Below are 18,812 nucleotides of genomic sequence, written 5' to 3' on the forward strand. Positions count from 1 at the left end.
GAGCCGGTACCTGGCTTAGCAGCAGAGCTGCCAAGACCAGGCGATGGGTGTACCCGCGGTAGCCAGCACACCCTTGGTCCCCGTCTTCTTCTTCTTCTCAGAAGGGGAGACGGGCCCCGTTCCCGAAGGAACAGGAGGACCAGCAGAAGAACCCCCCCGTCACACCGGAATGTGACGAGCCCTTCGAAGTTCCCGAAGGATCTTCTTAGGGGGAATAACAAAACCCGGTTACCAGCTGGTCGCCTGCGAGAGCGGCCGCTGGCCTGGCGAGAGTCACCTGAGGCGGTTTCTCGCCAGCCTTCTGCTCCGTGCCGTGGTCTTGGCGCCGAGCGAACTCTGGCGCCGAAACTTTGGCTGCACGGTCTCCCGAGGGAGAGCGTACACTCGGGATCTCCCGCGAACGAGAGACCGAGCCGGAACCTGGCGTAGCGGCATCGCCGCTAGCACCAGGCGAGGAAGTACCAGAGCTAACCGATACTCCTCTGGTCCCCGTCTATCTCTTCCTTACGGAAGGGGAGACGGGCCCCGCTCCCGAAGAGCAGGAGGACCAGCAGAAGGACCCCCCGTCCCACCGAGGTGGGACGGGCCCATTAGAAGTTCCCGAAGGAGACTTCTTAGGGGGGGGAGGCAGCCTTCTTCTTCTTCGGCTTATGGGCCTTAGAAGTCGAAGGGGAAGAGGCAGCAACAGACGAAGACAAGATGACACCTTCCTCTTCTTCGTCAGCTCACGCAGGACAGTCGTCAGGTCCTCCATCCAGGCCGGAGTCGGGCCTATTGCCGAAGCAACACGGCCTGACTGCACCTGTCCGGAAGGACCTGGGACCTGGGGAAGACACACCATGGGCAGGCACCAGCATGGACAGGCGCAGGAACCAGGAGCGACAGGAACAGCAACCAGCTCAGGAGCGGCAGGAACAGCGGCAGCGGTAAACACAGAAGGGACAGCCAAGCCAGTAGCGGGAACCACATCAGCGACAGGTACGGCAGGCCCAGCCATCGCCTCGTAGAATCATCGGCAGCCAGCAGTTGGTACTGGCGGCCGGTCAGGGGCGAGCTGCTGGAACAGCGGAAGTCTGGGGCAGGCAACACGAAGAAAACACAGGCGGCGGCGGCATACCCCTCCTGGTACGGCGGCGACCGGCCCTAGAAGCGGCAGACGGCGTCACCGACACAGCATGGGGAGTGTAGACCAGCGGGGGGAAGCAGCATAAGCGGCCGTGAAGGTTTGTAGTGGAGACCACTCCAAGGTCACCGCCCCAGACCTCGCTAGACTCTGCAGCAGATCGTGGATGCTAGGCACGCCCTGCAGCCGCAGTGGTCCATACCTGTCCAAGGTCGTCTCCCACGGCTGTAGCACCTGCGGTAGCACAGACAGATTAGTAAGAGGGGTTCCCTCACGCACGGGGGGGGAGACATGCCCCACCCCGAACGGAAGGAAAACCCAAAAACAAAATACGAGGAAGCTGAGCGGGGGGGCAGGAAAGAAGACGAAGAATCGGATACCAAGGGAGTCGCGGGAGAGCTTTCCGACGACTTCCTGGACAGGGGACCTTCGCTTCCCCTACCCCCGCACAGCAGTGAAAAAGTACTATGAAAATGAAACAGAATACTGCACTTGCCGATTCACTTCATAGAACTTAAGAGGGAAAAATCAATTCCCGGTAAGAGCGGAAACTTGATCCCATAATAATATGATGCTATCATAAATATATATGAAAATGAACAATACTGCACTTGCTATTTTCACTTTCACAGCAATAAATCGTAAGGATTAATTCCCGGGTAAGAGCGGAAATTGATCCAAAATTAAATTTGATGCAATTAATAAATGAAAATGAAAAGAAAACTGCATTGCGAATCCACTTTCATTGCATTCTATTCATACAAAATAAGAGGCTCTTGCCGAGCGCAATCAAGCTCTCGGCAACGAACGCACAGGGCAAAAATATAATGAAAAAGAGTACTTACATCTTTCAATTACACACTTTCGCCCAAAATACATGACTCGGCGCGAGTGCGCCCGCCCTCGGCACCGAGACATAATTCAAGGGTTCAATACATGAAAAGAGCGGAAATCGCCGTCTCTACGGCGATAGCTCCATGTTGATTCATATTAAGTAATGGAAAATGAAAACAGTGTACTTACAGTTTCATTTTCAAGTCAAACCAAACCATTAGTAGAAAACACAATATAAACAAAGCATACGACGATGAAGCGGGCAGAGAGCGATGACGAACACGTCCTTCACACCCGCGGCCGAAAGCAAAAGTGATTCTTCACCTCTTGGGCGCGCGGCGCGCGCGCCACGATCGGACAAGCAGTTAACTACCGTTCTCCCCTTGTTCGAAGCTTACGACCGTCCCAGCTGCCGCTAGTTACCTTCCGTATTGTTAAGGACCCGAGGGTTTGTATTACGTATCGGAACAAATATAATGTTATATGGGACTTTTGGTTCAAACCTAGGACAAAAATAAAAATTCCAGAGGTTCAAGAGCCCCCTCAACGAGTCAAGGTGGTCCCAAGGTGAGGGGGTAAAGTAGCCTAAGCAAAGCTATGTCAAGCATATGAACATTCATTGACCATTGCAAGTTAGCTCAAAAACAAATTACAGTATATACTCATTTATTTCTTAACAGTATTTTTAAATATCTGCTTTTGAGCAATGATGTCCAGGAACGTCACAGACTAAAATATTACTTGAAGCACACTTTACCCAGAAATTTGGTGCAAAGAGGTCCAAGTCTGATTACCTAAAACAATAAATATAAAATATTTGTCCGATTGCATATAACTAATATCCGCGTGCTCAGACTAACAAGAAGAACATAAAGGCAAAAGAAAGTAAGAAATTATGTATATGCAATGCTTCCTGTAATAAAAAAAAAAAAAAAAACATGGAAGTTACCTGCTCCTTGAGTTCCAAATCCAGTGTTTGGTTTTGCTCTGCAATAAAAACAAAACTTTGTAAATGCTGCTGTTATAAGAACCTACCAGGTCATATGCAACTTATGAAGCCTTGAAAAACATACATAATTCATAATTGTTTTTATAATGTATAAGTAAATCTTACCTTACTTATGCTATAAAACCTGCAAAGGCAAGAGGAGCAGAGTGCCAAATTCCATATAACACAAAATTAAGTGGAGTCCTTTCATTTTCACCTGTCTAAAACAATATTTTAACCGCAAAGCAAAGGGAATGTGAATTGGAAGACACTGGAAGTTGAGATCTTCCCTAAGATATGAGGTCTGTGTCTATTTAACATGACAATTATTAAAATGATATTGTTATTTTACAATAAAGTTTTGTACATACTTACCTGGCAGACATATACTTAGCTTACGTCTCTGACGTCACGACAGAATTCAAACTCGCGGCTACGCGACAGGTAGGTCAGGTGATCTACCTTACCCGCCGCTGGGAAGCGGGTGTAAGAACCAACATACCTTTCTTGCCAGATTTTTTCTCTCTTATACCTGTCTCCTGAGGGGAGGCTGGGCGGGCCATCAATCGTATATGTCTGCCAGGTAAGTATGTACAAAACTTTATTGTAAAATAACAATATCATTTTTGTACATGAACTTTCCTGTCAGACATATACTTAGCTGATTGACACCCTTGGTGGAGGGTACAAGACAGAAAATAACAAACAAAAGGTAAACAACACCTGTTGTAGGATAAAAATAACCTTGGTTTCTTACCTGTTTAGGCTGAAGACTTCATAGATACTTGTCTATTAGTCTGCATAGCCATAAGAGCTACAGCGAGGGCGTGACCTACAGCTGAAAAGACTCTTTGGGTCTACTAACGGGACTTGATATCCGCTTACTTAGTAGAATCCAAGTCGGATCATGTCAATGGGGGTTTCGCCACTCTTCTATGACAGAACCTGTCCACTACCAACGCAGGGACTTCAAACCAAATCCGATCACCTAACCAAACTAAAGTTATTAGTAATACGAAAACGAAAAAAGATGCCTACCTGCATCAGTTTTTCATACAACCATATGAACTCAATTAACAAAAACAAGGAAAAAACTACTAAGGATATGTTTCCAGCTCCCTGCCCCAGCACCGAATCCGCCGATACGTACGGACCTAACGCGAAGCACTCGTCATACGTAATACTGACGTCTTTAAGTTAGTGGTTGGCGAATACTGAATTACATCTCCAGAATGTAGTTTTCATCAGATTCTGAAGAGACATATTCTTCTTAAAGGCCAAGGAAGTGGCAATGCTCTCACTTCATGAGCCTTTGTTGACTTTTTAGGAGCTTGAATGTTCTTCATTACAAGATCTATGTGCTTCTTTCACAACTTACTAATGAAGAAAGACAGCGCCATTTTTCGACAATGGTCTGCTGGGGTCCTTTACAGAGCACCATAAGTCTGTCCTCAATGCCCTTAAGGGTTTTCTTCTTCTGAAGGTTAGTATTTTAAACTCCCTAACAGGGCAAAGAGTTCTTTCAGGTTCTTCCCCTACTAGGGCAGATAACCCACGATCCTCAAAGTTCCTTGGCCAAGGATTTGAGGGGTTCTCATTCTTTGCTAAAAACGAAGGAAGGAAGGAACAAACCACGGAATCTCCCTTTGAAACCTACCCTTCCTTCTAGGGCATGAATCTCACTAACCCTTTTAGCGGATGCTAAAGCCATGAGAAATAGAACTTTCCTCGTGAGATCTTTGAAGGAGGCTAAATGTGGTGGTTCAAACCTAGTGGACCTCAGGGAAACGAAGAAACCACGTCCAGATTCCAACTTGGAACTTCGTTCGAAGTTTTCTTGGAAGATTACAAAAGATCTTAATAGATCATGAAGATCTCTGTTATTCGAAAGATCTAAATTCCTATGTCTGAAACACCGCAGCCAGCATGCTTTGGTATCCTTTGATAGCAGATACTACGGCCAACCGCATTTTTCTCTGAGGAAAACTAGGAAATCTGCTATCTGATCTGGTCCACCCAGTAGGTACTGAAGGAAGGGAAAAACTTCTGGTTCCTGCACCACCGGCGAAAGACGTCCCACTTCGACTGGTAGACTTTAAGGGTCGAAGGTCTTCTAGCTGAGGAGATAGCCTTAGCAGCTTTTGTCGAAAACCCTTCGCTCTGACAAGACTTTTGACAGTCGAAAGCCAGTCAGATTGAGAGCGGGGAGGTTTCTGTGATACCTGTCGAAGTGGGGTTGTTTGAGCAAATCTTGTCTTTTGTGGAAGTGCTCTTGGAAAGTCCACCAACCATTCCAGTACCTCTGTGAACCAATCTTGGGCGGGCCAGAACGGAGGCTACTAGACGTCATTGCTTGTCATCTCCGAGTAGCAAATTTCTTGAGGGTTTGTCCCAGTACTTTGAAGGGGGGTGGGGGGAAAGGCGTAGACGTCTAGACCTGTCCAATCTAGGAGAAACGCATCCACTGATACTGCTCCTGGGTCTGAGATCGGGGAGCAGTAAAGTTCGATTCTTGCGTTCTTTGCTGTTGCAAAGAGATCGATGTGAGGTCTGCCCCATCTTCTCCACAGGTCTTGGCATACCTCTAAGTGGAGGGTCCACTCGGAAGGCAGGAGTTGATTCTTCCTGCTCAGGAGAATCAAAAAAAGAGAAAAAGCGGCCCTGACGTTCCTTTCTCCCTGTACGAATCTGGTGAGAAGACTGATCTTCCCTTGTTTGAGACCACAGCAGAAGATCCCTCGCTGTTTCGTACAGGGAGAAGGAGTGCGTCCCCCCCTGTTTTTTTGATGTACGCCAAGGCTGTGTGTTGTCCGAATTGACCTGCACTACTGCATTTCGGACGTGGGGCTCGAAGGCTTTCAATGCCATCCAGACTGCCATCAACTCTTTCTTGTTGATGTGCCAGGACACATGATCCCCCTTCCAGGTGCCTGACACTTCTCTTGTCCCGAGCATCGCTCCCCAACCTGCTTCCGATGCATCGGAAAACAACACATGGCTGGGGTTCAGCATGTAAAGAGACATTCCTTCCACAAAACGAAGTGGGTTGTTCCACCACCGAAGGTCTCTCTTGATTCCCCTTGAGATCTTGAAGGAGAACTCCAGATCTAGGGAGAGACGCCTCCAGTTCTGGTATAGGAAGAACTGTAGAGGCCTGAGATGCAACCTTCCTAGAGAAACGAATTGCTCCAACGAGGAGAGTGTCCCCCAGCAGACTCATCCACTCCCTCGCTGTGCATGCATCTTTCTCTAGGAAGGTCGTTTATTTTTCTCCGTAGCAACGAGCTATCCTCTCTGGCGACGGAAAAAACAGCCCGAAAAGCCAGAGAAGCTATCCGAATCCCCAGATAGATCCGCTCTTGACTGGGGATTAATTGAGACTTCTGGAAGTTCACCAGAAGTCCCAGAGAACTTGCCAATGTAAGGGTCTTTTGAAGGTCCTCCAGACATCTTTCTTGAGACTCTGCTCTGATTAGCCAGTCGTCGAGATAAAGCGACACCCTCACTCCCTCCAAATGTAACCACTGCGCCACATTTTTCATTAACCCCGTGAAAACTTGGGGTGCAGTTCGATAGGCCGAAGCACAAGGCCTTGAATTGGAAGATGTTTCCTCCCATCATGAATCGTAGATACTTCCGTGAAGAAGGATGGATCGGCACATGAAAGTAAGCGTCCTGAAGGTCTAGAGACACCATCCAGTCCCCTGGACGAAGAGCCGCTAACACTGAGGAAGTTGTCTCCATGGCGAACTTCCTCTTTTCCACAAAGACCTTCAGGGCGCTTACATCCAACACCGGTCTCCATCCTCCTGAGTTCTTCGGAACTAGGAATAGTCTGTTGTAAAAGCCCGCAGAGCGGGGATCTTTCACTAGTTCTACAGCCTCCTTCTCTAGCATGAGATCTACTGCTAGAGAAAGGGCTTGATTCATGATGGGGTCCTTGTACTTGGCTACCAAACTCCCTCGGAGTTGTCGTCAATGGTGGTCTTGACGAGAAGGGAATGAGGTATCCTTTGCTGACAATCAATAGGGACCAATTGTCTGCCCCTTTGTGGGCCCAGACGTCGGCAAATTTCAGTAGTCTGGCACCCACTGATGTCTGGAGTCCTTGATCGCTATTTCTTCCCTCTGACTGACCTAGAGAAGGTTTTACCTCTCCTAAAAGGTCTAGTCCCTCTTGGTTGCAGAACCTCTGACAGCGGGTCCTCCTCGAAAGGGCTCCTGTCTCAGAGGAGTCTCTTTCTTGGCCTTGGGTTGGAAGACAGAGCGAGGCTTCCTGGCCGCCTGGGCTAACATGTCCTGAGTAGCCTTAGCTGAAAGGGCACTCGAGACATCTTGAATAATCTTCTTGGGGAACAGAAGCGGAGAGAGTTGAGTATACATAAGCAAGGCCCTTTGCGCATGTGAAACTGCCTTCGTGAGAAACGAACAGTAGACAGACCGTTTCTTAATAACTCCCAGCTCCAAACAGTGAGGAGGACTTCACTCGATCCGTCTCTCACTGCTTTATCCATGCAAGTGAGGACGCAGTTTAAGATCCTCAGGAGACAGAGAATCTGGGGTCTGGGTCTTATTAGCAAGAACACCCAAAGACCAATCAAGGAAGTTGAAACTTCCAGGACTCGGAACATTCCCTTCAGTAAGTCGGTTCAAGTTCGTTCATTCCCCACGTAGTCTTGGCGGACAAGAGGGCGGAACGACGAGCAGAATCCACCAATGAAGAGAAGTCCGAGTCCGCAGACGAAGGGAGAGCGAGGCCTAAAGGTTCGACCCGATTCGTACCAGAATCCCAATCTGCCAGTCAGTTTAGACGGAGGGAAAGAAAAAACCGTCTTCCCTTTCCGTCCTTTTTGTTAAAGGAGCCATTCCCCAAAACCTCTAAGCGCCTTCTTCATGGAAACAGTAGGTTTCATCCTTACACAAGACGAAACCTTCGACGTCTTCGAAAGTGGAGAATAAAGAAAGAGGAGAAGGAGGAGCCACAGGAGAAAGGATATCTCCAAACTCTTGCAGGAGTAACTCTGTCAGCCTCTTATAGGAGGAAACAGAGGAGTCTCTTGGTCCTTCTTCTTCTGAAGGGTCCTGTTCTTCCTGAGCTGAAGAGCCCTCATGATCCTTAGAGGCGCGACTATTCTTAAAAGTTGTCTCTAGAGGAAGTAAGACGTATACGTCTTGGAGACAATGCTTCAGAAATGTGTCTACTTGCAACATCCTTCTTGTCTGGAGGAGTGCGTTCCCAGATTCTTGGAGCCTAACAGGAGTACGTCGGCTGTCAGGCGCAGAGCGTCTGTTTGAAGGAGAACTTCTATCAGGCTCTTGGCGCCTATCCAAAGGAGAGCGGCTACCAGGCGAACAGCGCCTGCCATACGAGAAGCGCCTACCAGGCTCTTGGCGCCTGAACCGAGGCGAGAGGATCTCTGGCGACGAGCGCCTACTAGGTGAGCGCCTACAAGGGGAGAAGCGCCTGCTAGGCTCTCGGCGCCTGACTCAAGGAGAGTGAAAGTCAGGAGAAGAGCGCCTGCCAGGAGAAACGCGCCTAACAAGCTCTTGACACCTGTCCAGCGAAGGGCGCCTGTCCGATTTAGGGCGCGGGTGTCCAACCGGAGAGTGGATGCAAGACGAGGAGCGGCTACGAGGTGAGTAGCGCCTACTAGGCTCTTGGCGCCTGTCAAGGGGAGCGATCCTGTCTCGAGAAGAGCGTCTGTAGGGTGAAGATCTCCTACGCGCAGTTTGCTCCTTGTCCGAAGGAGAAACCTGTCTGTCAGGCGAATGGCGCTTGGACGCAGATAAGATCTTGTCCGAAGCAGAAAGTCTCCTGCGAGAATCCGAACGCACAGGTGAGCGCGCCGCTTCCGTCGAATAGCGAGAGTCAGGAGAGGGGAGCCTGGACTTCTTTACAGGAAGCGAGACGTCCTTCCTACGACGAGAAGACACGCAAAGAGAGCCAGCCAGAGCCGAAATCTGCGCCTGAAGGTTAGCCAACACCCTTGCAGGAGAATTCACAAACTCGTGAACAGGTGACGAGGCTCGATCTCCGCTCGGGGAACGATACTCCTGAGATCTCTTACGCTTCTTCGCTTCCACCTCAGGCTCTTCCGAAAAAACTTCAGGGCTGGAAGGGCTGGGCGCAGGGGAGCGTTCCAGGCTCTCTTCGAAGGGCGCGAGGCTTCCGAAGAGCTCCATCCTCGTTTAGGAGAAGGCGAAGGCGAAGACGAGAAGCATTGGCGCAATATTTCTCTCTTGGAGCGATCCAAGGTAGCCTGGGAACGATCAACAGGAGCTACCGAGGGGACGCCTGACCGTTGGGGATGCTCCCTAACCTTCCTGCGGCTTTCGACTTTCCTCCTCCACTGGGACTGGGAGTCTGGAAGAGTCTAGGCCTGGAAGCATTAGGGAGCCGATCAGACGCACCCTCCACTGCACTGGGTTCACTGCACAAATCACTATTGGAATCACTCTTACCTACTAATTGTTGGATTTTCCTCTCCATACTGCGAATGGTGGCTTTCATGGAGGCCACTTCCGAAGGCGCCATCTTCGGCTTCGGTGCAGGGAGCAGGAGCTGAAAACTGACAAAGGAGCTACTTCTAAAATAGGATTCTCTACATCCAACTCGCTAATACGAGATCTACTACTGCTCCTAGAAGAAGCTTTCCTAACTTTATCCTTTTCAAGCTTCCTCAAGTAGGAAGACAATGACTTCCATTCATCCTCATTCATGCTTTTCACATTCATTACAAGGATTATTAAAGGTGCATTCATTCCCTCTACACTTCAAACATACCGTGTGAGGGTCTACCGCAGCTTTCGGTAGCCTCACCTTACACTCAGTCATACAACAAACTCTAAACATAGCAGTTTTCTTAGTATCAACATCAGACATCATGAATCCAAGAAAAATCCAAAGAAAAGTCCAATAACTGTCCACAAATCGCGAATGCCAGGCCAAAAGATCGGGTACTTCACCAAAAGTCCGTAGAAACAATCCAGGGCGAAAACGAGAAAAGAATCCAACTGTCAAGAGGTACCGACAACAGGTGTGGTCGACACCGACGACAGAAAAAAATCTGGCAAGAAAGGTATGTTTGCGGTTCTTACAAACCCGACCTTCCCAGCGGCGGGTAAGGTAGATCACCTGACCTACCTGTCGCGTTAGCCGCGAGTTTTGAATTCTGTCGTGACGTCAGAGACGTAAGCTAAGTATATGTCTGACAGGAAAGTTCATGTACAAAACTTTTTTTTTTTTTTTTCAGTTCATTTTATATATGGTAACATATACCTCTAACTTGAATAGTATAAATAAAAAAAACATGGCATTGCCAGGAGTCTCACAATCCTTGGAATTGCTGGCCTTGACTCTCAGTATTTGTGTGAAAAGAAACTACTTCTATACTGTATTCATCATGGAACTAATGTCTCTACTGCTTGGTTTCAATTCTTATCCTATACATATTGCAGTTACATCAATAAAAACACTTTTCATCATTGTCAGTTCAGTTCTGAAAATGAAGTTACAAAGAAACTGAACTTGAAACAAAAAAAATTATATTATGACTGACAAAGCTAGCATGGGAGCAGAACAATGTAACTTTAACTTCAAAAGAGCATACGTATATGTTCAAGGAAGGTGTATGGGAATTTTGAGTCCTTAAAAAAGAACAGTATAGTACACTGTAATAAAAAAAATGCATGAAGCTAGGCAGTCAATCATAAAGTTATACTTCATTACTCAGACTGATCATAATTCATAAAACTCAGTCTACAGACAATTTTGTCTGACTAAAAAATTGCTCTGCATTCAAACATTTTGTTCAGCCTTCAAATAAACAGAAAACCAGCTAGAATAAGATGGGACTAGGCACTCACACCCCAGCAGAAAAAAAGGGAAAGTACTCTGTTTATTTCAAGCTGCCATTCTGTGCACAACTCACATTTCTTTGGGATTTTTTTATGATTCTGGAGCAAATAAGGCATCATGGGGTCTAAGAAGGTTAGAGATGGCAGCAAACCAGAAAGGAAAGTTGAGGATGTCCTAGTTCATTAATACTGTAAAAGACTTGTGAAAATATGGGAAATGCAGCTTAGGGGGGTTAGAATGAATTTAAAAAATTTACGTATTGGCATTCTTCTGGAATGGTTTAACCTCTACTATCAAGGTACCACTGTCTTGTCATATTTCAAGCCTATCACACCACATCAGCAATAGCACACAATGAATCTTGACCTATGACACCAAGGCAGAAAGAAATATACAGACATGTAGATACTAGTGACCTTTCTCTTTCTCTCTCTCTCTCTCTCTCTGCTGTATATGCTAACCATTACTTTACATGTATTGTTATTTCTTTTGTATAGAAGGGTATTTTTGAGGCTGGGAATGCTAAAACATGTCCCCATTTAATAGATGGCAATTGCTTCTTTGCTTTTCACCACTTGGGCTTGTGAAACTTTCACAGGAATGCTCTACTTATGATTAGTTAGGGAAAATGATATTGTTATGATACAATAAAGTTTCATACATACTTACCTGGCAGATATGTACATAGCTATCGACTCCGTCGTCCCCGACAGAAATTCAAATTTCGCGGCACTCGCTACAGGTAGGTCAGGTGATCTACCGCCCTGCTCTGGGTGGCAGGACTAGGAACCATTCCCGTTTTATAATCAGATTCTCTCTTCCACCTGTCTCCTGCGGGGAGGCTGGGTGGGTCTTCAATCGTATATATCTGCCAGGTAAGTATGTATGAAACTTTATTGTATCATAACAATATCATTTTCATACATTCAACTTACCTGTCAGATATATACATAGCTGATTGACACCCTTTGGTGGAGGGCAAGAGACAGCTAACTTACTGACTAGACAGGTAAACAACATATGTTGTAGGTATAAATAGACCTTGGTTCCTACTGTTAGTGTTTCTGCATATAACGTAAGATATGCAGCTAAATAAAAGATTAATTTTGTATATGTATATTCGTTATACAATCTGTGCGCATGTATCACGTGGTACGTCACGTGACATGCCATGACGTCATCACAAAGAATGTAGGCCGTGAATGATTGGACCTGCGGCAGTCTTCTAGGAACAGCGAGTTAGTAACATTCAGTTGGATAGATTTTTGCGTTTAACACTGGTAGCAGAGCGTGGTTGGAGAGATCATAATGGCGTCAAGCAAGTGGCCACCTAAGTTCAGTGATGAAAGCGCATATGAAAGCTGGAAGAAGGACATAGACATATGGTGTGAACTGACCGAACTGCCGAAGAGCAAACAAGCACTAGCTATACACCTGTCCTTGGAAGGGCGCGCCAGAGTGGCAACCTCGGAACTGGAGACAAGCGATCTAAAAAAGAAAATGGTGTGAAAAATATCATAGAAAACTTGACAGTTTGTTTCTTGCTGAAAAAGGGCGTCGGCAGTTTACGGCCTTTCAAGAGTTGTATAATCTCAGAAGATCAGAGAATACGGCAAAAATAAGGAAGTTCGTTTTCTGAGTTTTGAGCACACATACTTTAAGTTCAAGAAACAAGAAATGGAACTACCTGATCCCGTAATGGCGTTTATGCTTCTTGCATCATGTGGTTTAAGTGACAGTGAGCAGCAACTAGTGATGTCAGCAATCGCAGAGGTATCGTATAATAATATGAAATCTACTTTAAACAGAGTGTTTTCTGGCAACATCGGAGAAAAAGATAGTAAGGGTGTGCAGGAATTAACAAAAACCAGTCACTGAGATAAAGAGTGAGCCGGTCTTCATGACTAAGGACGAGGGGTGGCACTGCAGAAACACCAGAGAGTGCTCTGTATGTTAGGGGGTACGTACCAGCGTGGAAGAGCCAGACAAGTGTGAGGGTGGTGCAGTGAGAGGCCGTGGAGGATGGTCACATTCAGCAAGAGGACAATCACGGAGGAAACAAATCCCAATTGGTCCAGATGGCAAGGTGTCAAGGTGTGTAATATGTGATTCACGATTCCATTGGGCTCGTTACTGTCCAGATGCGTACGAAAATTCCGGAGGTTCGGAAGGCAACGAAAAAAGTGAAAAATCTTCGGAAACAAACAGTGAAAGTGTTCACTTGTCCCTGTTTGTTGGGTACACAGGAAATGGCGATAAGGAAGGAAAACTTAATAAGCTTGTAGATGAGGCCAAGGGCTGTGCGTTATTGGACTCAGGTTGCTCAACTACGGTGTGTGGAGTTGACTGGTTGAGTAATTTTGTTTGTGGTTTAAGCGATTATGAACGAAAAAAGATTGTGGAAAATGAATCATCATCCACATTCACGTTTGCAAGTGGTAATACTGTGTCTTCCATCAAACGTGCTTGTCTTCCTTGCTCTATTGGCGGAATCAGCGCTACCGTGACTACAGACGTGGTGAGTTGTAACATACCACTATTGTTGAGTAAACGCTCAATAAAGAAGGCTAAAATGATCATAAACTTTGGAACAGATCAAGTAAATGTGTGTGGGAAATTGATTGATTTGAAAACATCGTCATCGGGTCATTATTTAATGCCGGTGTCAACTTGACTAGGAGAGTGTTGCCAAACCATAGCGCTGGCAACACTGTGGGGAAGCGATGTGAGAAAGACTGCTTTGAAACTACACAAACAGTTTGGCCATCCTACAGCTTCAAGGTTAATTAAACTTGTGAAAGATGCTGGCATTAATAATTTGGAAATTAAAAAAGCCCGTGAAAGAGTAAACATAGAGTGTGAAGTGTGTCACAAGCTAAAGAAGGCCAGACCACGTCCTGTTGTGTGCATCCCCATGGCGAGTAAGTTTAATGAAGCTATTGCAATGGATTTAAAGATTTGGGGAAAGAAATATTTGTTGGTGATCATAGACATGGCAACCAGGTACTGTGCTGCCACAGTCATTAGTAACAAGCGTGGAACAACCATTGTGAGTGAGTTATTTAAAAAGTGGATTAGTGTTTTTGGTGCACCGCAAAAAATTCTAACAGACAATGGCTGTGAATTCAATAATGATGATATGAGGGTGCTAGGAGAAACATTTAACATCAAGGTGATGACAACCTCTGCAGAGAGTCCATGGAGCAATGGAGTGTGCGAGCGACAGAATGCTGTGATTGGCGACACTGTCAGGAAAATTATGGATGACAGTAAATGTAGCTGGGAAGTGGCTTTGGCATGGGCAATATCCGCAAGAAATGCGTTATCCAATCACTCAGGGTTCGCACCTAACCAGCTTGTTTTCGGTCATAATCCTGGATTACCCAGTGTGTACACGAATAACCCACCAGCTTTAGAATTTAGTACATCAGAAATTGTGAGAGACAATTTAAATGCATTACACTTGGCTTAGACAGAGTTTCATCAAATCAGAATCAGTGAACTTTTTGATTTGAGAGCTTTGCGACACAAACATACGTGCAAGTGATGTCAATGAACTCGAAAATGGTGTGATGAAGTATTTTATAAAAGAAATGACAGCCCTGAATGGCATGGCCCGGGTATCGTTATTGGCAAGGATGGGAAGCAAGTTTTTGTGCGACACGGTGGTGTTTACGTAAGAGTACACGAGTGTAGGTTAGCGCATCCTCCCGCTAACAGCCCAATAGTGAAAGATATGTGTAGTGTTGCTCCAGAGACAGTGCAAGAGGAAAGAAAACAAGCGTCGCTTTGTTACAACCATGAGTTGTGTGAGGAAGACTCTGAGGATGAAGAGTCTGTGAATAAGTCCGCAGAAGTGGAGATCGAAGAGGTGGATGTATCTGAATATGCAGAGTGAAAATATAGAAATAGCGACAGAAGCAGCATCAAAGGATACATCAAGGCTTTCAGTTGGTGAAAGGGTAAGAGGTATACACGTTGAAAGTGGTGAATTCAGGTCGGGTAAAATTGTCAGTCGAGCCGGTAAAGCTACTGGCAAATACAAGAACTGTTATAATTTAAAGTGGGACTATGATGGAAGTATCTCTTGGGCAGATTTTGAGTAAAAGATTTTAGTGATTTAGAGATTGTTGATGACAACACTGAGATGATGGTTCTATTTAATTCGGATCAAGTCTTGAGTGCCAAGGAAGGAAACAGAAATTCAGAACTGGAAGGATAATGATGTCTATGAAGAGGTGAATGATGTTGGACAAGATGCACTATCAGTTCGATGGGTATTACTGAAAAATTAAAAGGGGGGAAAACCAGTGGTGAAAGCTCGTTTAGTTGCGAGAGGTTTTGAAGAAGACAGCACAGATTTGAAAAAAGATTCTCCTACGTGCTCCAAGGAGGCAGTGCGTTTTGGCTTTGTCACTGGCCGCTACACGTCACTGGGACTGCCACACAATGGATATAAAAGCAGCATACTGCAGGGGGACAAGATTGAAAGAATTGTACACCTGCGTCCTCCACCAGAGTTTGATGAAGGTAAGCTGTGGAGGTTAAAGAAGACTGTTTACGGCTTGTGTGATGCCACTCGACAGTGGTATTGAGTGTTAAAAATCTGCTGCTAAATCTGGGAGCTAAAGTGTGTACACTTGATCCGGCGCTGTTTGGTTACGTGACGGCAAAGCTGAAGGAGTGGTGTGCATTCATGTCGATGATTTTTTGTGGGCAGGAACACCAGAGTTTAAGCGACAAGTGATTGATCAGTTGAGAGAGACATTCACCATAGGGAGCTCAGAGACTAAGGCCTTCAAGTACGTTGGAATAAATGTTGTATCAAACAAGAATGGCAGCATAGCTCTTGACCAGTTTCAGTATGTAATGACCTTGAAACCAATACAGTGGTACCTTGAGATACGAGCGTCCTGTGATACGAGTGCTTTGAGACCCGAGGTGGAATCGGTCCTTTAAATTTTGCCTGAGACCCGAGCTGTGTCCCGAGATCCGAGTTGGTTCGGGGACGCCACCGCTAGTTGGCGTTCGCGGGCGGCAGCATCAGCTGGGAGCATCCCACGAGCTCACTTCGCACGTGTGGCCGACAGATTTAAGTTGTGTTTGTGAGCTGTACTCGTGTTTTCGCTGTTTTTTCACGAATTAGTGAACTTTTTTACCTACCATCATGGGGCCAAAGAAAGTACGTGCAAAGGAGAGTGGTGAAAAGAAGAAGAGAATGCTGCCGATAGAGGTAAAGCGAGAAATAATAGAAAAACATGAGCGTGGTGTACGAGTGATGGAACTGGCCCGGGTGTATGAGCGTAGCACATCGACCATTTGTACCATCCTGCAAGAGATTAGCAGCTGTAGCGAGGGGGAGGAAGAGCCGGAGGAAGTGATTCCTACAAGTCAAATTAAAGACATGTTAGCAATGTGGGAAACACTTTCGAGTTTCATTGAACAGAAACATCCAGAAAAAGTTTCGACTAGTCGTGCTTCAGCGTTATTTAATGACACTTGTTGACTCATTCCGGAACATTCTAAAAGGGAGGCAGAAGCAAAGCTCTTTGGATAAATTTTTGTTAAAGAGAAGCGCAAATGAAAGTGCCCCCCCCCCCCCCCCGAAAAGTGATTCTAAAGGCAGAAAACAAGTGCTGATTAAACTTACGTATCGCTTAGGTTAAGTTTTAAGTTTAAAGTGCATTTAGTATTTTTTCAAATTTAAGTTAAGGAAAGTGCAAATTTTTATTAAAGTTAAGGAAATGCAGTTTTAGTGTTTACATTTTAAATGTTATCATTTTGTGTTCGAAAAAATGCTGTTTACGTAACGGGACTAGCCCCTCCCTGCTCCCTCCTCCTCCTCCTCCTCCGCCCCCACTCGACTCCCGTTAGCCAGCCGCACTCGCCTGTCAGCAAGGTAAGATTACGTGTTCTTAACTTTTTGTGTGTTACGTAACTTTGTTATTCATGCTAAATTTTAGTTTTAGTTTACATTTAATGTTCATTTTTCATTTTCTGTTAGGAAAATTCCTGTTTACGTAACGGGACTAATGTAGCCGTCCACCCCTCCCCCTCCGTCACTCGCCTCCCTTAGCCGCCCGCACGCGACTGTCACCAAGGTTAGATAAATTAACTTTTTCTTTCTTTATTTTACTTTAATTCTATTCATTACTAAAATATATTACTGTATAATTTTTTTGTACTATATTTCTACATTTATATGTGTTTTCTTCATTATTTACGATGGTTTGGGGGTGGGGGTATATTTCATAGGTCTGGAACGGATTAAATACATTTCAGTTAATTTAAATGGGAAAAATTGATTTGAGATACGAGTTTTTCGAGTTCCGAGCCCGGTTCCGGAACGAATTAATCTCGTATCTCAAGGTACCACTGTACCTGTGAGTAGACAACGGGCTGCGGTGAAGTCTGCAGAGCTGTCTGACTCGGAGAAATCAGAGTATAGAGCTATGATTGGACAGTTAAGCTGGATTGCTACTCACACCAGACCTGACATTTCATTTGACGTGTGTGAGTTAAGTGGTTACGTTGCAATGCAACAGTGTCAGATTTAAATGCGGCTCAACAAAGTCATAGAGAGAGTACAAAGGAACTGATAACTGTTTAAATTGTATATGCCAAGGATGAGGAATCTTGAAGAGTGTCACCTCGAGTGTTTTTCCGATGCCTCGTTTGCCAACTTAAAAGGAAATGGATCACAAGGAGGATTCGTGATTTTCTTACGGGATAATGATATGGAGAGATGTCCAGTATTCTGGCAAACAAAGAAGAAAAAACTTAGAAGAGTGGTCAAGTCCACCCTATCAGCTGAAACAATGGCGCTTTTGGAATGTGCAGAGACTGCAGTATACCTGGCTAGAATTCTGTGCGAAATTTCTGGATGTAGGAGCATGAAAATAAAATGTTTCGTTGACAATAAAAGCCTCGTTGACCCTCTTCATTCCTACAAGAATGTGGAAGATAAGAGATTGAGAATTGACATAGCTGTTTTGCGAGACATGCTAGAACGTGGTGAAATTACGGAAGTGGTCTGGGTAGATACATCACAGCAACTTGCTGATTGTCTGACAAAGAGAGGGGCGTCGACCGAGCGGCTACATGCTGCGGTCAGCAGAGAATGAATGGAGACGACAGCAGTTAAAACTCTCCTTCCAAGACAAAGAAAGAAGGGGGAGAGTGTTTAGTGTTTCTGCATATACGTAAGATATGCAGCTAAATAAAAGATTAATTTTTGTATATGTATATTCGTTATACAATCTGTGCGCATGTATCACGTGGTACGTCACGTGACATGCCATGACGTCATCACAAAGAATGTAGGCCGTGAATGATTGGACCTGCGGCAGTCTTCTAGGAACAGCGAGTTAGTAACATTCAGTTGGATAGATTTTTGCGTTTAACACCTACCTTATTAGATGGAAGACTTCGTGGCTACTGCCCAGGAGTCTGCTTCACCTCAAGAGCCTTAGCGAGATAGTGATCTGTGGCCAAGAGTTCTTGCTGGTCTGTTGATGGGGTCTTATCCACTTACTCTGCAGAGCCTAACTGGCATTAGTCAATGGGTGCTAATCCGCTTATATGACAACACGCCTTCTTTAAGGAGCACACAACCGATCCCGATCACTCGATCCTAACCCGTCTTAGTTCTAAGATTGCTAAGAGTCATCCCCAAACTCTAAGCAAACAACCACAAACTCGATAATCACACATACAAAATTTCAAAAAAAAATTTTGTACCGCTCTAATAGTCAGTTGTCACTCGATTTCCTAATGAAGAGAAGTGAAGGCCGCCACTGCGACATCTGACACTCCCATGCACAGGAAACACAAGAACACATCCGACAAGAGGGTTACGTACACATATTTAAGGATGGGTGCTTTCTCCTTTACCCAGAACCGTCTGTGCTGACACAAACGGACCTAGAGAAAAACATTTCTCATATGTCACTCGCACATCTTTTAAGTAATGAGATGCAAATACTGAGTTGCATCTCCAATAGGTTGCA

The 18,812-nt window shown here is 45.5% G+C and overlaps 1 protein-coding gene across 1 annotated transcript in view; it reads right to left on the reverse strand.

Moving 5' to 3' along the window:
- LOC135223104 (nuclear pore complex protein Nup54-like) overlaps positions 1 to 18,812 on the reverse strand; it is a 146,628-nt gene that overhangs the window by 97,850 nt on the left and 29,966 nt on the right. Inside the window, exon 2 of the mRNA XM_064261608.1 lies at positions 2,907 to 2,944. Within this exon, the coding sequence (XP_064117678.1) occupies positions 2,907 to 2,944 (38 nt within the window). The remainder of the gene's footprint in view (positions 1 to 2,906; positions 2,945 to 18,812) is intronic.

Source organism: Macrobrachium nipponense, chromosome 8 (assembly GCF_015104395.2).
Source record: "Macrobrachium nipponense isolate FS-2020 chromosome 8, ASM1510439v2, whole genome shotgun sequence".
Taxonomy (NCBI): Eukaryota; Metazoa; Arthropoda; class Malacostraca; order Decapoda; family Palaemonidae; genus Macrobrachium; species Macrobrachium nipponense.